General features: G+C 42.8%; 1 protein-coding gene across 1 annotated transcript in view; it reads right to left on the bottom strand.

Annotated features, from left to right (window-relative positions):
* Positions 1–17,500, bottom strand: part of myo10 (myosin X) — a 42,440-nt gene that overhangs the window by 18,007 nt on the left and 6,933 nt on the right. Inside the window, exons 2-13 of the mRNA XM_076981277.1 lie at positions 13,735–13,833; positions 12,932–13,090; positions 7,328–7,515; positions 5,821–5,955; positions 5,526–5,650; positions 4,461–4,474; positions 4,276–4,360; positions 4,074–4,177; positions 3,588–3,717; positions 1,649–1,767; positions 878–1,024; positions 514–614 (exon numbers count right to left, since the gene is read on the bottom strand). Of these exons, the coding sequence (XP_076837392.1) occupies positions 514–614; positions 878–1,024; positions 1,649–1,767; positions 3,588–3,717; positions 4,074–4,177; positions 4,276–4,360; positions 4,461–4,474; positions 5,526–5,650; positions 5,821–5,955; positions 7,328–7,515; positions 12,932–13,090; positions 13,735–13,833 (1,406 nt within the window). The remainder of the gene's footprint in view (positions 1–513; positions 615–877; positions 1,025–1,648; positions 1,768–3,587; positions 3,718–4,073; positions 4,178–4,275; positions 4,361–4,460; positions 4,475–5,525; positions 5,651–5,820; positions 5,956–7,327; positions 7,516–12,931; positions 13,091–13,734; positions 13,834–17,500) is intronic.

Raw genomic sequence — 17,500 nt, 5'->3', positions numbered from 1 at the left:
CTCCACTCACCCACCTCCTGTATCTCCACTCACCCACCTCCTGTATCTCCACTCACCCACCTCCTGTATCTCCACACACACACCTCCTGTATCTCCACACACCCACCTCCTGTATCTCCACTCACCCACCTCCTGTATCTCCACACACACACCTCCTGTATCTCCACACACCCACCTCCTGTATCTCCACTCACCTACCTCCTGTATCTCCACTCACCCACCTCCTGTATCTCCACACACCCACCTCCTGTATCTTCACACACCCACCTCCTGTATCTCCACTCACCCACCTCCTGTATCTCCACACACCCACCTCCTGTATCTTCACACACCCACCTCCTGTATCTCCACACACCCACCTCCTGTATCTCCACACACCTCCTGTATCTCCACACATCCACCTCCTGTATCTCCACACACCTCCTGTATCTCCACACACCCACCTCCTGTATCTCCTGTATCTCCACACACCCACCTCCTGTATCTCCACACACCTCCTGCCTGCAGACTCACCTGTGGTACTCCAGCTGCTCCAGGGAGAAGATGTGCTTGTTGAAATACTCCTGAAGCTTCTCATTGGCATAATTAATGTTGAACTGCTCAAACCGGTTCACCTGACAAGACGGAGACACACGAGCAGCAGTCAGAAGAAAATACGTTAAAGACTAACACATGACACTTGACTACTGTGCCTGTTCCTCCCCTCTTGATGGATTGAGAAACCCACTCTCTTAATTAGGATTCCTGGCATGAAGACCTAGACAAACTGACCCACTACTGTTCTAGTTCATTTTAAGTATCACTTCTATAATCATTCAGGTGTGTTATATCATACGTTATGGGTCAAGTGTTTTAGGAATCCTGACATGCTTCATACCTCAAAGTTCTCAAAACCGAAGATGTCCAGGATTCCAATAGATTTAAAATTTTCATTGCCATGGATACGCTTGTTGAGCTTGGAGATGATCCACGTGAAGCACTGAGAGTAAAGGGCCATCGCCATGGAGTCACGGGAGTCTCCAGCCTAACACACACACACACACACACACACACACACACACACACACACACACACACACACACACACACACACACACACACACACACACACACCCCAAGCATTCAGCATCCTTGTCAACATGACCAGGTGGACAGTTGTGGTGGCCATAGTAGCCATAATGACAAAGCTCTTCTATGTCAGAGAGGCATGAGAGTCTCAGAATGGCAAATATGAATTATAGATGATGGCACAGACAGCACAGAATACCACTGCGGCAAGTGGATGTGTGAAGACGCCACCTGGCTGTCGTTTGTGTGTGTGTGTGTGTGTGTGCACTCAGTGGTAAGGGATGCATGTGCACTGGCGTGTGTGTGTGTGTGTGTGTGTGTGTGTGTGTGTGTGTGTGTGTGTGTGTGTGTGTATGTGTGTGTGTGTATATGTGTGTGTGTGTGTGTGTGTGTGTAAATGTGTGTGTGTGTGTGTGTGTGTGTGTGTGTGTATGTGTGTGTGTATATGTGTGTGTGTGTAAGTGTGTGTGTGTGTGTATATGTGTGTGTGTGTGTGTGTGTGTGTGTGTGTGTGTGTGTGTGTGTGTGTGTGTGTGTGTGTGTGTGTGTGTGTGTGTGTGTGTGTGTGTGTACACATCACCTGTTCCACAGTAAGCGGGGTGCTGATCTCTTCTCCTCTGAGAATCATAGATCTGTGAGTCAGAACTTCTGCCAGCTGAGCGCAATCCAACCCAAGCAGCTCAGCAGCGCTGCTGAGAGCTGAATACACACGCCACACACACACACACACACACACACACACACACACACACACACACACACACACACACACACACACACACACACACACACACACACACAAATAATGAGATTATTACAACTGCCACAGTGACCAGACACCTGACCTACATATCCAATATAAATGTGTGGGATATCCCAATCAAAAAACTTGGGATTTATAATAAATAATAAATAAAACAGGTATTAATATGGCACTGTTTTCCTCTTTGTGGCTTTCTGCTCTTTTCTAGGTAGCCTTTCCACACCATTTGTGAGTGTAAATGTGTACAGATTCAGCCAAAAGAGCATTTGTTTGAGGTCCGGCACTGATGTTGAACAAGAAAGCTTGGCTTCCAGTCGATGTTCCTACACCAAACCTGATAAACCATGTCTTTATGGACCTTGCATTGTACACAGAGGTATAGTGATGAAACAAGGAAGGCTTTTGCCTGAACTGTAAGCCACAAAGTTGGAAACACTTATCTACAATGTTTTTTCTAAGCTGTAGTATTAACATTATGTTCACTGACGTTAAGGGTTCTAGCTCAAACTTTGAAAAACAGCCCCAAATCGTTATCCCTCCGTCAGGGCTGGCTCCAGTGTCGCTCCACCTGCCGCCACTGGGGGGAGCCCACGAGTCAGCTCCCGCGACCAGCGGTGACGAGCTGCAGATGTCTGTTCTACTTAGGAGAGGCAGTCGCAGTTCATCACTGCTGAGTTGTTTGTAGCCTCTTGCTATGCGCCTCCAGCCTCGACGTTAGGTACCGTGTTGCGTTCCCCGGTGTCTCGTCACCACGTCTTCTCTCTCTATCTGTATTTTCAAGTGGTTTCTGCGCCGTTTCCTGGCCCATCTCAAGTTTTCTATCGCTGTTTTTTTCCGCTATCCGTTTTCATTGATTATTTTGGGACGGTTTTTTTTTTTGTTTGCGCTTTCGTTTCCCGTTTCTTTTGTGGCTTGACAACCGGGTTCGCCCCGTGTTTATACCGTCACTCCAAGCACCGCGTTACTCCCTCCATCAACAAATATGTCTATTCCTGCAGGTAGTGTCCTCATGGTCTATGCTAAACCTAGATTCATCCATCACGGTGCCAGATTGTAAAGTGCGATCCATTTCCCCAGAGAACATATTTCATCTGAGTCCAGTCACGCCATGATTTGCACCACTGGTCAAGGTGGTGCAGCAATTGGTTGGTATGGTGATTCTTTGTCTGGAGATGACTGTCCATGGAAGACCATTTCATGAAGCTCCTGACACACAGTTCATGTGCTGGTATTCCTTCCAGAGGCAGTTTGCAACTCTGTGATGCAACAGAGTGACTTTTATAGGCAATCTGCTACTCTTCAGCATTGAGCAGTTCCCCTCTGTGAGTTTGCATGGTCTACTACTGACCTACTGTTCTTTGGCATGTCAATTTCACAATAGTACTTCCAGTTGACAGTGGTTGCTCCAGTGTAGCGGAACATTCATAAGCTGACTTGTAGCAAAGGTGACAGCCTATCAAAATGCTATGTTTAAAGTCTCTCACTTCTTTAATATGATCCCTTCTACACATTAGGAATTAGGAAGGGTGTCCATATATCTTTGGCTATGTAGTGTAAATGTGATTCATGAACAGATGGATACAGTGGAAGAGAGAGAGAGAGGGAGGGAGGAAGAGACACAAAGACCAGACACACAGACTCAAGGGTAACGAGAAGCCAATAGCAAAGTCTAAAAAAAACAACCAAGACCGAACTGAGAGACAGAACGAAATGAATGAGAGGAAGAGAAGAAAGCATGGAGGAGGAAGGAGATCACCTGACTTAGACGAGACTTGGGCTCCTCCAGCTGTGAGGAATTCTATGTTGCCCAGGTGAAGAATTCCTGCCAAAAGTCTTAAAACCTCACGAATATTCTCCTCCCCAAACTGCATCGTCCGCAGGGCATTCTAAAACACACACAAAAAAACTTGTCAGCCCATGAAAAGGATGTTTTCTGTCAGGGTAGTTTATTTGTTACAGAAGTTTGAGCTGGTTTTGAGTGTTCAGTGCTCATTTCCCATCAACTATGGCCCATTTTAGCTTCTCCAGTCTAAAGGGCGATTGAATTTCCCTTATTGCATGTACATGTGCTGTCTAGCAGGGGCATGTGCGCATGCATCAGTTAGTGCTGCATGCAAGGACTTGTGGGATGTGCAGAGTACATGAAATCATCTGTGGCCTTTTTACAACTGTTAATGGATGATGGTTTTCTCATTGTTATGTTTGGATATCTGTGCAGCTGAGCGTTGCACATTCGTCTTACTAGCACTTCCTGAAAGGTTTGCGTGTCGTTGATGGTGTGGTCCCTCACACAGCCAGACTGGCTCAGATAATGAAACTGTTCAGCTGGCAGAAGAGAGAAGGCCTCTGGGGATAAAAGATTTGTTTAGGAACCGAACAAAACAAGCTTCAGTAAAAGGTCAAAAGAGTGTCTCCTGGAGAGATGTACTATAGACCCGTCTCACCTCTCTGTTCTGCACTGGTTCCTGCCAGCAAAGCGTAGAATATGTGGTAGTTCCTCTCTCCTGGATTCTGACGCACAACACGATTCTTAACAGAGTAAGAGATGAGAAACACAATAAGCAACAAAAAACCCACATAAATAGCCTACATACAATTCAAACAAGTAGTCAAGGAAGTAAATACTCACCTTTTCTAATAGGTCTTTAAGGAGAAACATGGTCAAGGAAAATAATAGATATGTCCAAAAAAATAAATAAACTTGCAGTCACATTTGAAGTAGTTTATGGTTCTATGGTAACCGACGTACACCTAACCCACCCACCCACACACACGCACACACACGCACACACACACACACACACACACACACACACACACACACACACACACACACACACACATATTTTTGTATATGTTTAGTTTCTTTTTTGGATCATCAAGCTGTTTTTATTGGGATTCTCCTTCTGGCTTAGTAACTTCAATTCTGCTGGCCTTTTCCTTTAATAAGGAAAGTAAATAGTAAATAATCTAAATTTTTTATCTGCGAGCATCTGACCTCTTCTATTGCATAACATGCTGAGATATAAAATTAAAATAAAGAATTAAAAGAAATAAATGTATAAAACAGATGTTGTGTTGCAAGATGTATGAAGAGGTAAAGGAATAGCTTTTACACTGAGCTTAAAGCCTAGTCAAATAGAAATGCATGTTGTTCAAGTATTCTAACTTATAGAACCGCTCACTTTAGTATTCTGTCAACTGCTTCCAAGAGCAAAGTAGCTAAATGCTGCTTCCCTGTGTTTAGCCTTAACCTTGGGCAGGTTCCTACTGAGCTTCTAGTTCTGCTGGACTCGTATCACTGCTGCACATCAAGTAGATGCTCCTATACCCTCATGAGATTATTAGACCAGGAATATTCCCTTAAAGTCAATGCTGTAACATGCTGTTAGCCAGGGTTTTAAAATGGGGGCAGTGTGTTCACTGCTATTGCTCCTTGTGAGAACTCTGGCAGCTGCATTTTGAATCAACTGAAACTTTTTGACTGATCTTTTTCTAGCACGCACACACACACACACACACACACACACACACACACACACACACACACACACACACACACACACACACACACACACACACACACACACACACACACACACACACACACACACACACAGGCAAGCAATAGCAAAGGGAAGCAGAGGAAAGGGTGATCTGTCATCAGCGCCTCTTTCAGAGCAATACAGGATACAGTCGACGATCTTTCCTCCCTGTATGTTCCCCCGCTGGCTAAAGTGGAGCTGGATGAACTTCCCAAAGCGACTGGAGTTGTTGTTATACACCGTCTTGGCATTGCCAAACGCCTCCATTATAGGACTGAAAAAGAACCAGAGAAGGTGAACGACACGTATGCTCGTGTTCTTATGTTCGTGTATGTGTAGTCCAATGGGGACAGGGACAGTGTACACATCAGATGATGCGCTGATATGTTAAAGGGGTTGGTGTGTGTGTTTTTTTTTAGAAACATGAAATATGTATGTGTGTACCTGCTCTCTAGAAGGGCCTCCTCCACGTGTGATGATGCTTCTCTAGCAGAAAGTTCTAGACTCTGCTGACTCATCATTGACAAAAAGCGCAGAATCACCTTAGTGCTCTCCGTCTTTCCTGCACCGCTCTCCCCACTGATACACACACACACACACACACACACACACACACACACACACACACACACACACACACACACACACACACACACACACACACACACACACACACAGACACACACACAGACACACACACAGACACACACAGACACACACACACACACAATAACAAAAGGTCAGATAATGTTCTTACAGGGTTCCTCATACTGAGTTTGATATGTGTGCTGAAGTCTCAAGCCAAAACAAACCTTGACCAAGACAATCACACATGCAAGTAGCTCAGATATCCAGCAGGGGGAGTGCTACTCTGGTAGGAACAGAGGCCGGAGCGTTTAGAGTGTGACATGCTGAAATACCGACTTACACAGATTACTCTTTGACCTCGGCATTCTTGTGTAATTAACATTATTAGTCAGTCTTGAGTTCAACCTTAGATGCTATTTAAGTATCAGATTTAGACACACTAAGCAAGTTATTACATCTTCATCATAGAGTTTACTTAGATCTTAAGATATGTGTGTGTTGGTCTCATTTTTGGAGTGTGGGCCTGAAAGTTTGGGAATTTAAGGTTCACACCCTACAGCTGTGAGAATCTCTGCTCCAAGGAGACTCAATTCTCATATTAACATCAGACCACTGCAAGTGGGACTGAAGATAAAGAAAACATTTATCAGGGACTTGAAATCATACCACAGAGCAGCATGAACCAGGATCGCATCAGGGGGTATAGTATCAAAATACCTTGAAATTTGTATGATTTGTCATGTCAGAATATAGTGAACAATGTGGAAAGGTCTGAAAATGAGGCTAGTGGTGCATAGGGGACCGGCCCTCCAGAACAGACGGGTCTGACGGGTTTAAAGAGTTGTTTATGCTTCAGTGCAAAAGACCACGCTGAATCAGACAAGGGCCTTCAACAGGGAAGTTTCAGCCACAAAGTGAACCATTTGAAACCTTCTGCAGCTCCCTGCCCCCCTGACCACACGCACACTCACCAAACAGGTTAAGAGAGGCTGCTAGTAAAAGCTGCTGGCTAATGAGAAGTCTTAAATATTAAACAGCAGGGAGTAAAACGCCCCTAGTGGTGTAAAGGTATATTCACACACAACATACACACTACATGGTTACATGCATCAAACACACACAAATACACTTTCGTGCCTTCTTTCCGAGACATGAAAATCACAAGTGTGTGTGTGTGTGTGTGTGAGTGTGTATGGTCTTTATGCAGTGTGCATGGAAAGGTGTGTGTGTGTGTGTGTGTGTGTGTGTGTATGTGTGTGGGAAAGGTGTGTGTGTGTGTGTGTGTGCATGGTCTCTATGCAGTGTGCATGGGAAGGTGTGTGTGTGTGTGTGTGCGTGTGGGTTTTGTGTGCTTGCGTCGTACCTGATGAGCACACACTGATTGTTGCTGCGTTTCCACAGCGATCGGTAGCACTCGTTGGCGATGGCGTAAATGTGAGGGGGGATTTCTCCTAGGTGATGACGACTGTAGCGTTCAACACACGAAACATCGTACAGCTCCTGTAACTGCCGGTATGGGTTCACCGCCGCTAATATAGAACCAATGTACGTCTGTAAGGGCAAAGGCAGCATGGATTCATTAAAAAATACATAAATGTTCAGAATACAGTATTTGTATGTGTATTATGTCAATGAGTGATGTGTGTGTGTGTGTGTGTGTTTGTGTGTGTGTGTCTGTCTGTCTAGTATCAAACCATCTACTACTGACCATATATTATTCAAATAAATTTGAAAGACTGTTGAGAACATGATTTAAATACCAAATTGGGCATTTAAATGAGTTAGAAGGCCACAGTGAGACTGTAGTGCTATAGAGTGGGCAGACCCAGGGTTCAAACCGTCATACACTCCCTTCTTGGGGTGTTTATGCATACTGAACACATTAAACAGGTTGCCATTCACACTTAGCCTTACTAACAGTGAGAACACCAATATGTGAATGTTAAAACAGCCAACCAACCATCCAAAATAAAAAAACACATTTGTCAAATCAGCAGTTGTCTGTCTCCCTGGACCAATAAGTAAATCACAAACTTTATGAAAGCTAAATCCTGTATAAACAACATGAACGCAATTATTGAGACAGCAAAACTTCAACACCTTGGAGATTTAGTGGCCAGGTCAGCTCACCCAGCCAGAGCCCCTGCAGTGTTTTAAAGGGCACAATGCCAGTGAATCAGGGAGGCGTAACGTGGGAACCATGGATGGGATTCAAACCACTACATATGAGATGCAGTTTGTGCACCAATGTTCTTTTGTCTCAAGAATGGGAATTTTTAAAGTATCTCACATCCTTAATATACAAGTATGTATGAGCAGTTGTTGTCACCATGGTAATGGAAGACAGCTGAAATGAGCAGTAACTTCTATTAATAGTGAAAACACACACACATGCACACCGAAACACACAGACACATACACAACACATGCAGAGATCCCACACGTAGTACAGTTCCCTTCTGCAGTATAGTGTGTATGCAGCAGACAGACTAATTGCAGAGTGTGTGTGGTGTGTGAACCCTAAGCTGTAATATGAGCAGCTATGGCTCTAAACCAAACTAAAGTAGAACTATTTCCTGCTGTTCATCACACACACACACACACACACACACACACACACACACACACACACACACACACACACACACACACACACACACACACCAATGAAAGTAAGATTGGTAAATTAAGTATATAAGCTTGATCATGAAGTGTAAAAAAAAACTTTCAATCCCAACCCCCAGCTGTGTGTGTGTGTGTGTGTGTGTGTGTGTGTGTGTGTGTGTGTGTGTGTGTGTGTGTGTGTGTGTGTGTGTGGTGTGTATGTGTTTGATGTGGGTAGGTGAGCGGGCAGCTCTCCTACAATTCTCTGTCCCGACAAAAAAAGACCACAGCTGTTTACAATCATGGAGGAGAGAGAAGGGGGTGTGTGGGACAGAGTGAGTGAGGGGCAGAGAAAGAGAAAGAGAGGGGGAAAGAGACAGAGAGAGAGAGAGAGAGAGAGAGAGGGAAAGAGGGAGACAGAAAGGGAGGGAGGGAGAGAGAGACAGGAAGGGAGAGAGGGAAAGAGAGAGAGACAGGGAGGGAGGGAGAGACAGGGGGAGAGAGATGGAGAAAGAGAGGGACAGAGGGAAAGAGAGAGAGAGAGTTCTTTGTCTTTTAAGTTCTATGGAATTTGATCTGAGTGAGAGAAACATTCCAAGACATTTCTTCAGGAGACACAGTCAATTTTAAAACACGTGCACACACACACACACATGCATCCCCACACCCACACATACCACATCTTGGAAAGAGGGTAAAGGAGGTATTGAGTGTCAAACAAATCCTTTACTTGGATAAGATTTTGCTGTTTCTTGTTTTCTGTGTTTGCCGCAGTGGCCCAGACCTCCAGTGCTTCTTTAGTGTCTGGCTATTCATTAATGAAAACCTTTCACTATGCAAAACCAGATCAGAAACAAACTCAGAAACAGAGTAGACAGCAGATAGCTTGGACTGGCCAACTGCTTGTTCGTAAACACAGAGCTCTATAAATACTGAAGACACACTTCTCAAGCCTCAAAAAGGGGCTTGTAGATTGGACTCACACATGCGCGATCGCACACACATACTGCAAGAAGACTCGCTCCTCATCTTCCCTAGAAAGCAAACCTTTGTCTCTGTAAGTGTGCGCACACACACACACACACACACACACACACACACACACACACACACACACACTGAACACAAAGAATCTGTTGTTTTGTGTGTTTCTGCAAATGCCACCTCAATTCAGGATGGATCATTCCCATATGTTACCAATTATTCAATCAGTTAGATTTTTCTATCAGTTTGTTAAGCTGTCCTGTTAGCAGCTAGACACCGAGACAGCTTGCCTGTCAAGAGTAAATATCTGAATACAGATATGTAGAAGGGTATAAAAACAGTCTAAAAACTAAACGACAACCTAAAGCCATTTCTCTCTTTTAATATATAACTACTGCTCCATTTATATGTATAACTGTCCCTATTGTTCCCCTAAAAGAACCATTTACCTATAGGTCATATCAGCTACTGCAAGCTGTTTTACTCAGTTGGTTATTATTAACACTTCACCTCAATTGGCTTTCTACGTAGGAGAAAATTTGTTTGCATATTGGATAGTTTCCAAAATGACTATCAGGCAGAGAGAAGAGTAATTACGAGAGAGAGAGAGAGAGGAACTGTCAGCGTGTGCTATTAGAGGGAAAGCAAAGGCAGGACGATGTATTCACTCGTGTGTCACCACAGACACATGCGAGAAGAACAGGATTCACACATTTTCCTTACATAACCACAACCTGCCCAGGCATGAGCAGATAAACCCTGCCTAGGCCATACCCAAGTGTCTCACTCACATACAAACCAAACATACCTATAACGGTGATGGACTGAGATGAATCAGATGTGCACCCACTAATTGTCTAAGAATTTTATTGTTCTTATTAGTGTTAAAAACACACACGTGGCACCAGCATGTGTGAGTCTGCTCACTAAGGGTGCATTACCTCAACAGCACTGAATATGGGTCATATCTTCAGATATAGCACACCAATATCTTTTGATATTGATGTAGCAGCATTATCATGGTGCCACAGTAACATCGTGGTGCAAAGCCACAACGCGTAGGAAGGTCTCCATGCTAATCGTTACCTGCCAGAAGGTCAGTACATCATTAGTTCAGTACAGTAGTGGTGAGGTCACAGCAACCCAATCTAAGCATCAGATGCACACGCACACAGTTTACACAAGGCAATCCTGCTCCTGTGTAGTTCTGTAAGAGGATTTAACGTGTTAGTATGTCAGCCCACCGCTAAAACTTTACTGGTCTGCTTTTGGCAAAGCTTAACTCGGTACATGCCAAGACCTTATGCTGATCCAAAAGACACACACACACGCACACACAAACGCACACACATGCATTTTTTTTTACCTAGTTCCCTGTAGTCAAAGCATTGCTGGCCTGAACAGAAAACCCACAGCTAAAAGAACCAGACTCAAGAAAAACACATTTCCTTCAGTTCTCTCTCTCTCTCTGTCTGTCTGTCTCTCTCTCTCTGTCTCTCTCTTTCTCCGCTTTTGCTTTTTAGCATTTTCCCTCTTTGTGATCTATTACTTTTGGCTGATTAACAATGATCCATTGGAGAGGAAGAAAGACATTGTAAGTAGAAGAGATTTGTATGCAAGTTACAGACATGGTCTCTTACACACACAGAGACATCAATTCATTCCTCATTTCCACAACAAACTTGTAACTATGGCATCACTGTTGACAAACAGGTGTCTTAAATGGTCAGAATTAACATAAAACAGGAAGTGGAAGGTTTTAATGTTTAATATTCTATCACTGTCACTGTTCTTGGTCACTAATTAGGGGTCTAAACGTAGGTTATGTAGTTGTTTTGTGAAAATATATATTGTTAAACACAGTATACAAATAAGACTGAAACAATAAAATGTGACTAGAACCCTCACAAAAGACCCTGCACAAACCTTGAATGGCAAAGTTAATTAAGCAGCATTAATGAGTCTTAATTTGATAGACATTTGTGTATAAGAACATCAGTTTCTGATTACACAACATATTTTAAGCACATTTAATCCTTGCATATTAAAATAAGGTGGGATACTTCAGTCATTCATGCTTTATTGTGGAACTACGGTCTATTCTTGGTTGTGGACTATGGTTGGTTTGGCCCATTGTGAAGTTTCTTCAAGATCAGTTTACCAACCACCACAATTCATCACAACCTCATTTAACAGTGGTGAGCTTGCTGTTTCTTAGCAACTATGGTAAGCAAAAGGATTCATGTCACCTTCATAGGAAGCAAAACAATTTTCAGCACAGGATATATCTCTAGACAAGTCCCATACAATTGTAATGCTGCTTTGTGACAACATGTGTTGTAAAAAGCGTTATATAAATATATTTGACTTTGACTTTGACTTAATATCTCTAAAGATGTCTATTATTAATACTTCAAACGGGACAGTACAGAACTGGACAGCAAATCACATATGTGTATTATCATAACCATATCCATACTATAGCTAGAGAAAATAAGCTTGTTACTGATAATGATGTGTTTTAAACCTTCCACCAAAGTTACATGTGAACATGGACCCCATATAAAAGCAATTAAATGTGCAGACCGTTTATCAATTTTACTGAAATGGTTCAACACGAATGGTCCCTTATTGGACATTTTGGCCCTGTAACGCAGTGCAATCATCCTGAGGGCTGATTGATTAGCATACCTGCTCTGCCGTGCAAGCTGGACTCAGTCAGTTCACTATTGCCAAACACTGCTTACACATGGACTAGTGATGAGTATAAAGTGACGCAAACCCAGCAGAGGTGTGTCTCCCAGTTACTGGAACCCCCCCCCTTCAGTGCTGTCCCTCCTAACACACCCACGTGAGACGTCTGGAGGGTGTGTTAGGAGCTCACTGTATGAACACCGCACAATGGGCAGTATTGGCAAACTACGTTCATGCATTGCTCACTTACATTTATTGGTCCTGTTCTGACAAGCATGATGTGGTAATGTTCCAGTTGTGTGCAGTTGCCCAATGAAAGGTGAGATGACCATCCCACACACACACACACACACACACACACACACACACACACACACACACACACACACACACACACACACACACACACCAGTAACATACTACTTTAACAGATAGAAAGAGATATGAATATTTTGAAACACTGACACCTTCATTGCTCAAGCGGTGGTGTGAATTATTAAACCTCAGTGTCTCTCTGCAGTCTTTATCCGGAGAGAAGCAAAGTGTTTGCCTGCATGTTCTTCTGAAGACACCTGTGTGTGTGTGTGTGTGTGTGTGTGTGTGTGTGTGTGTGTGTGTGTGTGTGTGTGTGTGTGTGTGTGTGTGTGTGTGTGTATGTGTGTGTGGGTTTGTACGGTGGACTCACATATATACATTGCTTTGTGTATCTCAGGTGCAGGTTGTGTAGAATGGCTCCCTCATGCAGGTCTTGCAGTGCAGCCATGTCCTCCACCCCACACACACTACTACTGTGCATCTCATACACCCTCTGTCTGCTCAGGGCATTCTGCTTATAGGTGTAGACCTGCAAACACACACACATTATTAATGCAGATAGAGAATGAGAACATGTACAGGGCGTTTAGATGGTTTTCAGATCTATTTGCATGTGTGTAGTAAAGTGAGTGACACAGGGAGTGTTACAAACCAACCCAATGATTATGGTTTGACCAGTCATGGAAAACAGACTAAGGACCAGAAATACTTCAACACGAATGGGAGAGAGAAAGAAGGAGAAAGAGAAAGAAAGAAACAAACAAACAATTTACATTTTTTATGAAACCTTTTTCTCCACAAAGGTTTTTTTAATTAAACCTTTTTCTCATAACCCTAACCCTTAAAAAAATTGTTTACCTGCTTTTTGTTCACAATCGGCTTACTATCAGAGTGAGTCTCATTTGAACCAATCAGCTTAGGATTTTGAATCTCTTTGAATAAGGCTTTAATCTTAAATCCCTTCTTTTCCTTGAGTACTTGGTACTCTGGACAACCCGCATGGTAACGACTGACCTGTTAGCTACCAAATACACACGCACAGGTCAATGTGTAAACTGAGACCTTCCCACCTGTCTGATGAGTCTCTCTGAAGTGTGCAGAGCAGATGTTATGCCAAACAATTACTCTCTCCTACACACACACACACACACGCGCGCGCGCACACACACGCACCTGTCCGTAGTCCGTGCGGAACACCACCACTCCACCTGAGCAGGAGTGTACCGTGCTGGGCCAGTACTGATCTTCCTCCCACAGCCACACTCGACAACCCTGCATACAGGAAACACGCTGTGTCATTCAGAGTTACTTCAAATGGGTCATTAGCTTACCTGCAAAACACCACTGGGAACATGTATAACAAGAAATGATGCAAACGGTCTAGTCAGACATTAAAAGCACACTGCAAATTTACTTCTAATGAACACATACTTATTAATCTGAGATTATCTGAGATTCAAGAAGGATATGAACTCTATCAGAAACATTACAATGTTTCAAACATTTTGTTCATATTTTTCTGAATAAAATATGTAGTGGACACTTTCACATGAGGAATACACAGACACACATACACTTTCACATATACACAGACACACATACGCAAACACCCACACACACTCATTAGTGCACCTGCTGATGAGATAAACACGTGGTGACTCAAACACACATGAAAGGTTCGGAGGCCCTCTGCTCAAGACTGAACAATGAACTTTAACCCCACTTCCCGTTTTAAATATGCCAGCACACACACTCCTGAGTGAACTTGAACACAAAAAAATCATCATGCCATGGCATGTTTTTAAATATTAAGCATTTTAAATGCTGATTATTACATAACTTAGTATGTGCATTCTGTTCAATGTCCTATTGTTATGCTTTGTTTTCAAATTAAACAAAGGTAACAACAAAAGTTCAAATGGTAACACTACTAATATGTCTCAATTAATAAATATTTTCAGTATAACATCACAACATATATACACAGAAGGATATATATAGAAAGATTATTCTTTCAGGCCTTGAAAGTATTCTGAAATGGGAATAAATTAACTTCCAAAATGCTGCTATTTCAGTGAAGGACTGTGCCTTCAAATTTTTGGATTTCACATACTGCTACTAGTACTACTGTTCCACACACACTTACATACATACACACACACACACACACACACACACACGCGACACGTGCGCACACACACACACACACACACACACACACACACACACACACACACACACACACACACACACACACACACACACACACACACACACACACATACAGCTGCATGGAATGATTTTCCTACTCTACTACATGACAGCTGTGCTTCTGGTCATCCACACTTTGTCCATAACAGACCTGCCATTGTGTGTGTGCTTCTATGTGTCTGTATATGTATTTAAAACCTTCAGACAGAGCAGAATTTGTCATGAACTGTGAGGTGATTATTTCAAAAAACAAATCCAGACATATATAGGATTTACATATTTCATTAGGTTTTAAATCCTTTCTCATTCAGTCTCAGTAAGCCAGCTAAAGAGCTAAAAGTATTCTGTCAATTTCTGAAAACTATCCAAAAAAATCTATATACATTAAACACAATTATTCTCAAATTTTAAATGCCATACTGACAGATATATTTGTTCTTTTGTTGGTTGTCAAGTACTGTTTTGCATATTCACCACAAGTCAAACAATTAAATTGCATCGTTTGCTAGATGAGTTGTTTAGACTGTCAATAAAAAAAAATAAATAAATATTTTATCTATATAAATCTTTAGAAATATATATATTTTCCAAATGGCTGGGGGGAATTTAACAATCTCTGTGTTGGAAAAAATCCCCAACACTGCAGAGGGTCTTTAACCTGTAAAATACTTGATTACACCCATCACCTAATTACCAGGTCATTTATGATGATTGATTTAGGTAAACATGGTTGGAAGAGAGTAAATTCTAAACTCTGCAGTGCTGTGCAGGCCCAGAGCTTCATACCTCTGCTGTTAGTTCAGGAAATGTGGTGACTAGTCTGGGGAGGTCTGTGATCACACAGACACACATCCCACTGATGGAACTCAGTAACCTACAGCATGTAAGCTGTCCATCTTTCTTTCTTTCTTTCTTTCTTTCTTTCTTTCTTTCTTTCTCACTGCCTCTTTTTCACTCTCATGTGCTCATGTGTTTTTTTTTCTTATGTGCTTAAATGTCATTCGTTGGTGCACTTTGCTCAGACATTCTTTATTGAGATTATAGTGTCGGCCAATCAGATGTCACTAAAACAGGAAGTTTTCATTTGGGCCAAGTAAACTCAGATAAGTCAGATGCACAAACAAAGTTAAGTCAAGGACTTCTCTCTCTCACACGCGTACACACACACACACACACACATACACACACACACACACACACACACACACACACACACACACACACACACACACACACACACCGAACTATATATATAGTGTGTGTGTGTGTGTGTGTGTGGTGTGTGTGTGTGTGTGTGTGTGTAAAGTGCTTGCACAGCTGAAATGTTGTTTCTCTGAACCATCCTTCACTTACTACCTTTACATCTTTATCTTTTACTACAGAACCTGAACTGCAGCTACTATTCCAGCATATTAGCATCAATACCCCTAGCAAAGAGAGATTCGCACATAACCAGTGGTGATGAAGTCATGCTTCAGTTATTGACAAAATAACCTATTCTATTTCACAAACTATAAAATGACATGTAACAAGTAACATGGCCCAATAATCCCAAATCTAACAAAGGGTTAAAATAATCAAAAGTATTCTAAAATAATGAACACAGAAATAGACAAACACTAAAACACAAAAACTGCAATCAGATGATGTTGAGATGTAGAAATGTAGAAAATAACATCAGATGAAGTCATCTCACTCTCTCACTCTCACCCCTGTCTCTTGCCCTCACTCTCTCTCCCTCTCTCTCTCCCTCTTTCTCGCTCTCTCTCTCCCTCTGTCCCTGGGAAAAGCTTGTGTACAGTTAAAACAGTTTTACATTTTCATGCTTTCCTGTAAACAAATATCTGTTGGACCAGTTTTTCACCATCTCACACACACAGCCCCCTGCTTCACTAAGGTGGTATGTGTCCCAGTCCAGCAACCCCCTCCCTCTCTCCCTTACCCCCTACCCCTCCCTCTCTCCTACCCCCTACCCCTCTCCCATACCCCCCTCCCTCTCTCCCATACCCCCCTCCCTCTCTCCTACCCCCTACCCCTCTCCCTTACCCCCTCCCTCTCTCCTACCTCCTACCCCTCTCCCATACCCCCCTCCCTCTCTCCCATACCCCCCTCCCTCTCTCCTACCCCCTACCCCTCTCCCATACCCCCCTCCCTCTCTCCTACCCCCTACCCCTCTCCCATACCCCCCTCCCTCTCTCCTACCCCCCCCTTCCTGTCCCCCACCCCCTCCTATACCCCTACCCCCAACCCTAGTGTTCTTTCTGCTTTAACACAACTGATTAATCTAATCTAGTTATTAGACCCTTAACAGACCCTGAGTCTGACACCCGAGGCCAGTGTCCCTGCTCTGGGTGCACTGACCTACAACAAACAGTAGATGTGTTGTTAAAAGTCACATTTATTTATGGACCACTTTAAAAATGATGAATGCTATCTGTACTATCTGTACACTCCACTAAAACAACGAGGAACAAATGCTAAAAAGTAAAAACGAATAATAATAATTATAAACTCATAAGTGGTGATACCACCTAACAATCGATAACCTAATTGTAGAATAATTACTGCTTATTGAAAGTCACAATTGCATTATCACTCCACTCCACATAAATTACTACAGAGTTGCATGTACTTTGGAATACATTTCCAGTTCTTGTGCTAAATTATATGGACGCTGAAGGAAGTCACATCTTTCAACAGGTAAAAAAGAATCAACAGGAAGAAACAG

Source organism: Brachyhypopomus gauderio, chromosome 19, assembly GCF_052324685.1.
Source record: "Brachyhypopomus gauderio isolate BG-103 chromosome 19, BGAUD_0.2, whole genome shotgun sequence".
Taxonomy (NCBI): domain Eukaryota; kingdom Metazoa; phylum Chordata; class Actinopteri; order Gymnotiformes; family Hypopomidae; genus Brachyhypopomus; species Brachyhypopomus gauderio.
This window is presented reverse-complemented; position numbering and strand designations above follow the sequence as displayed.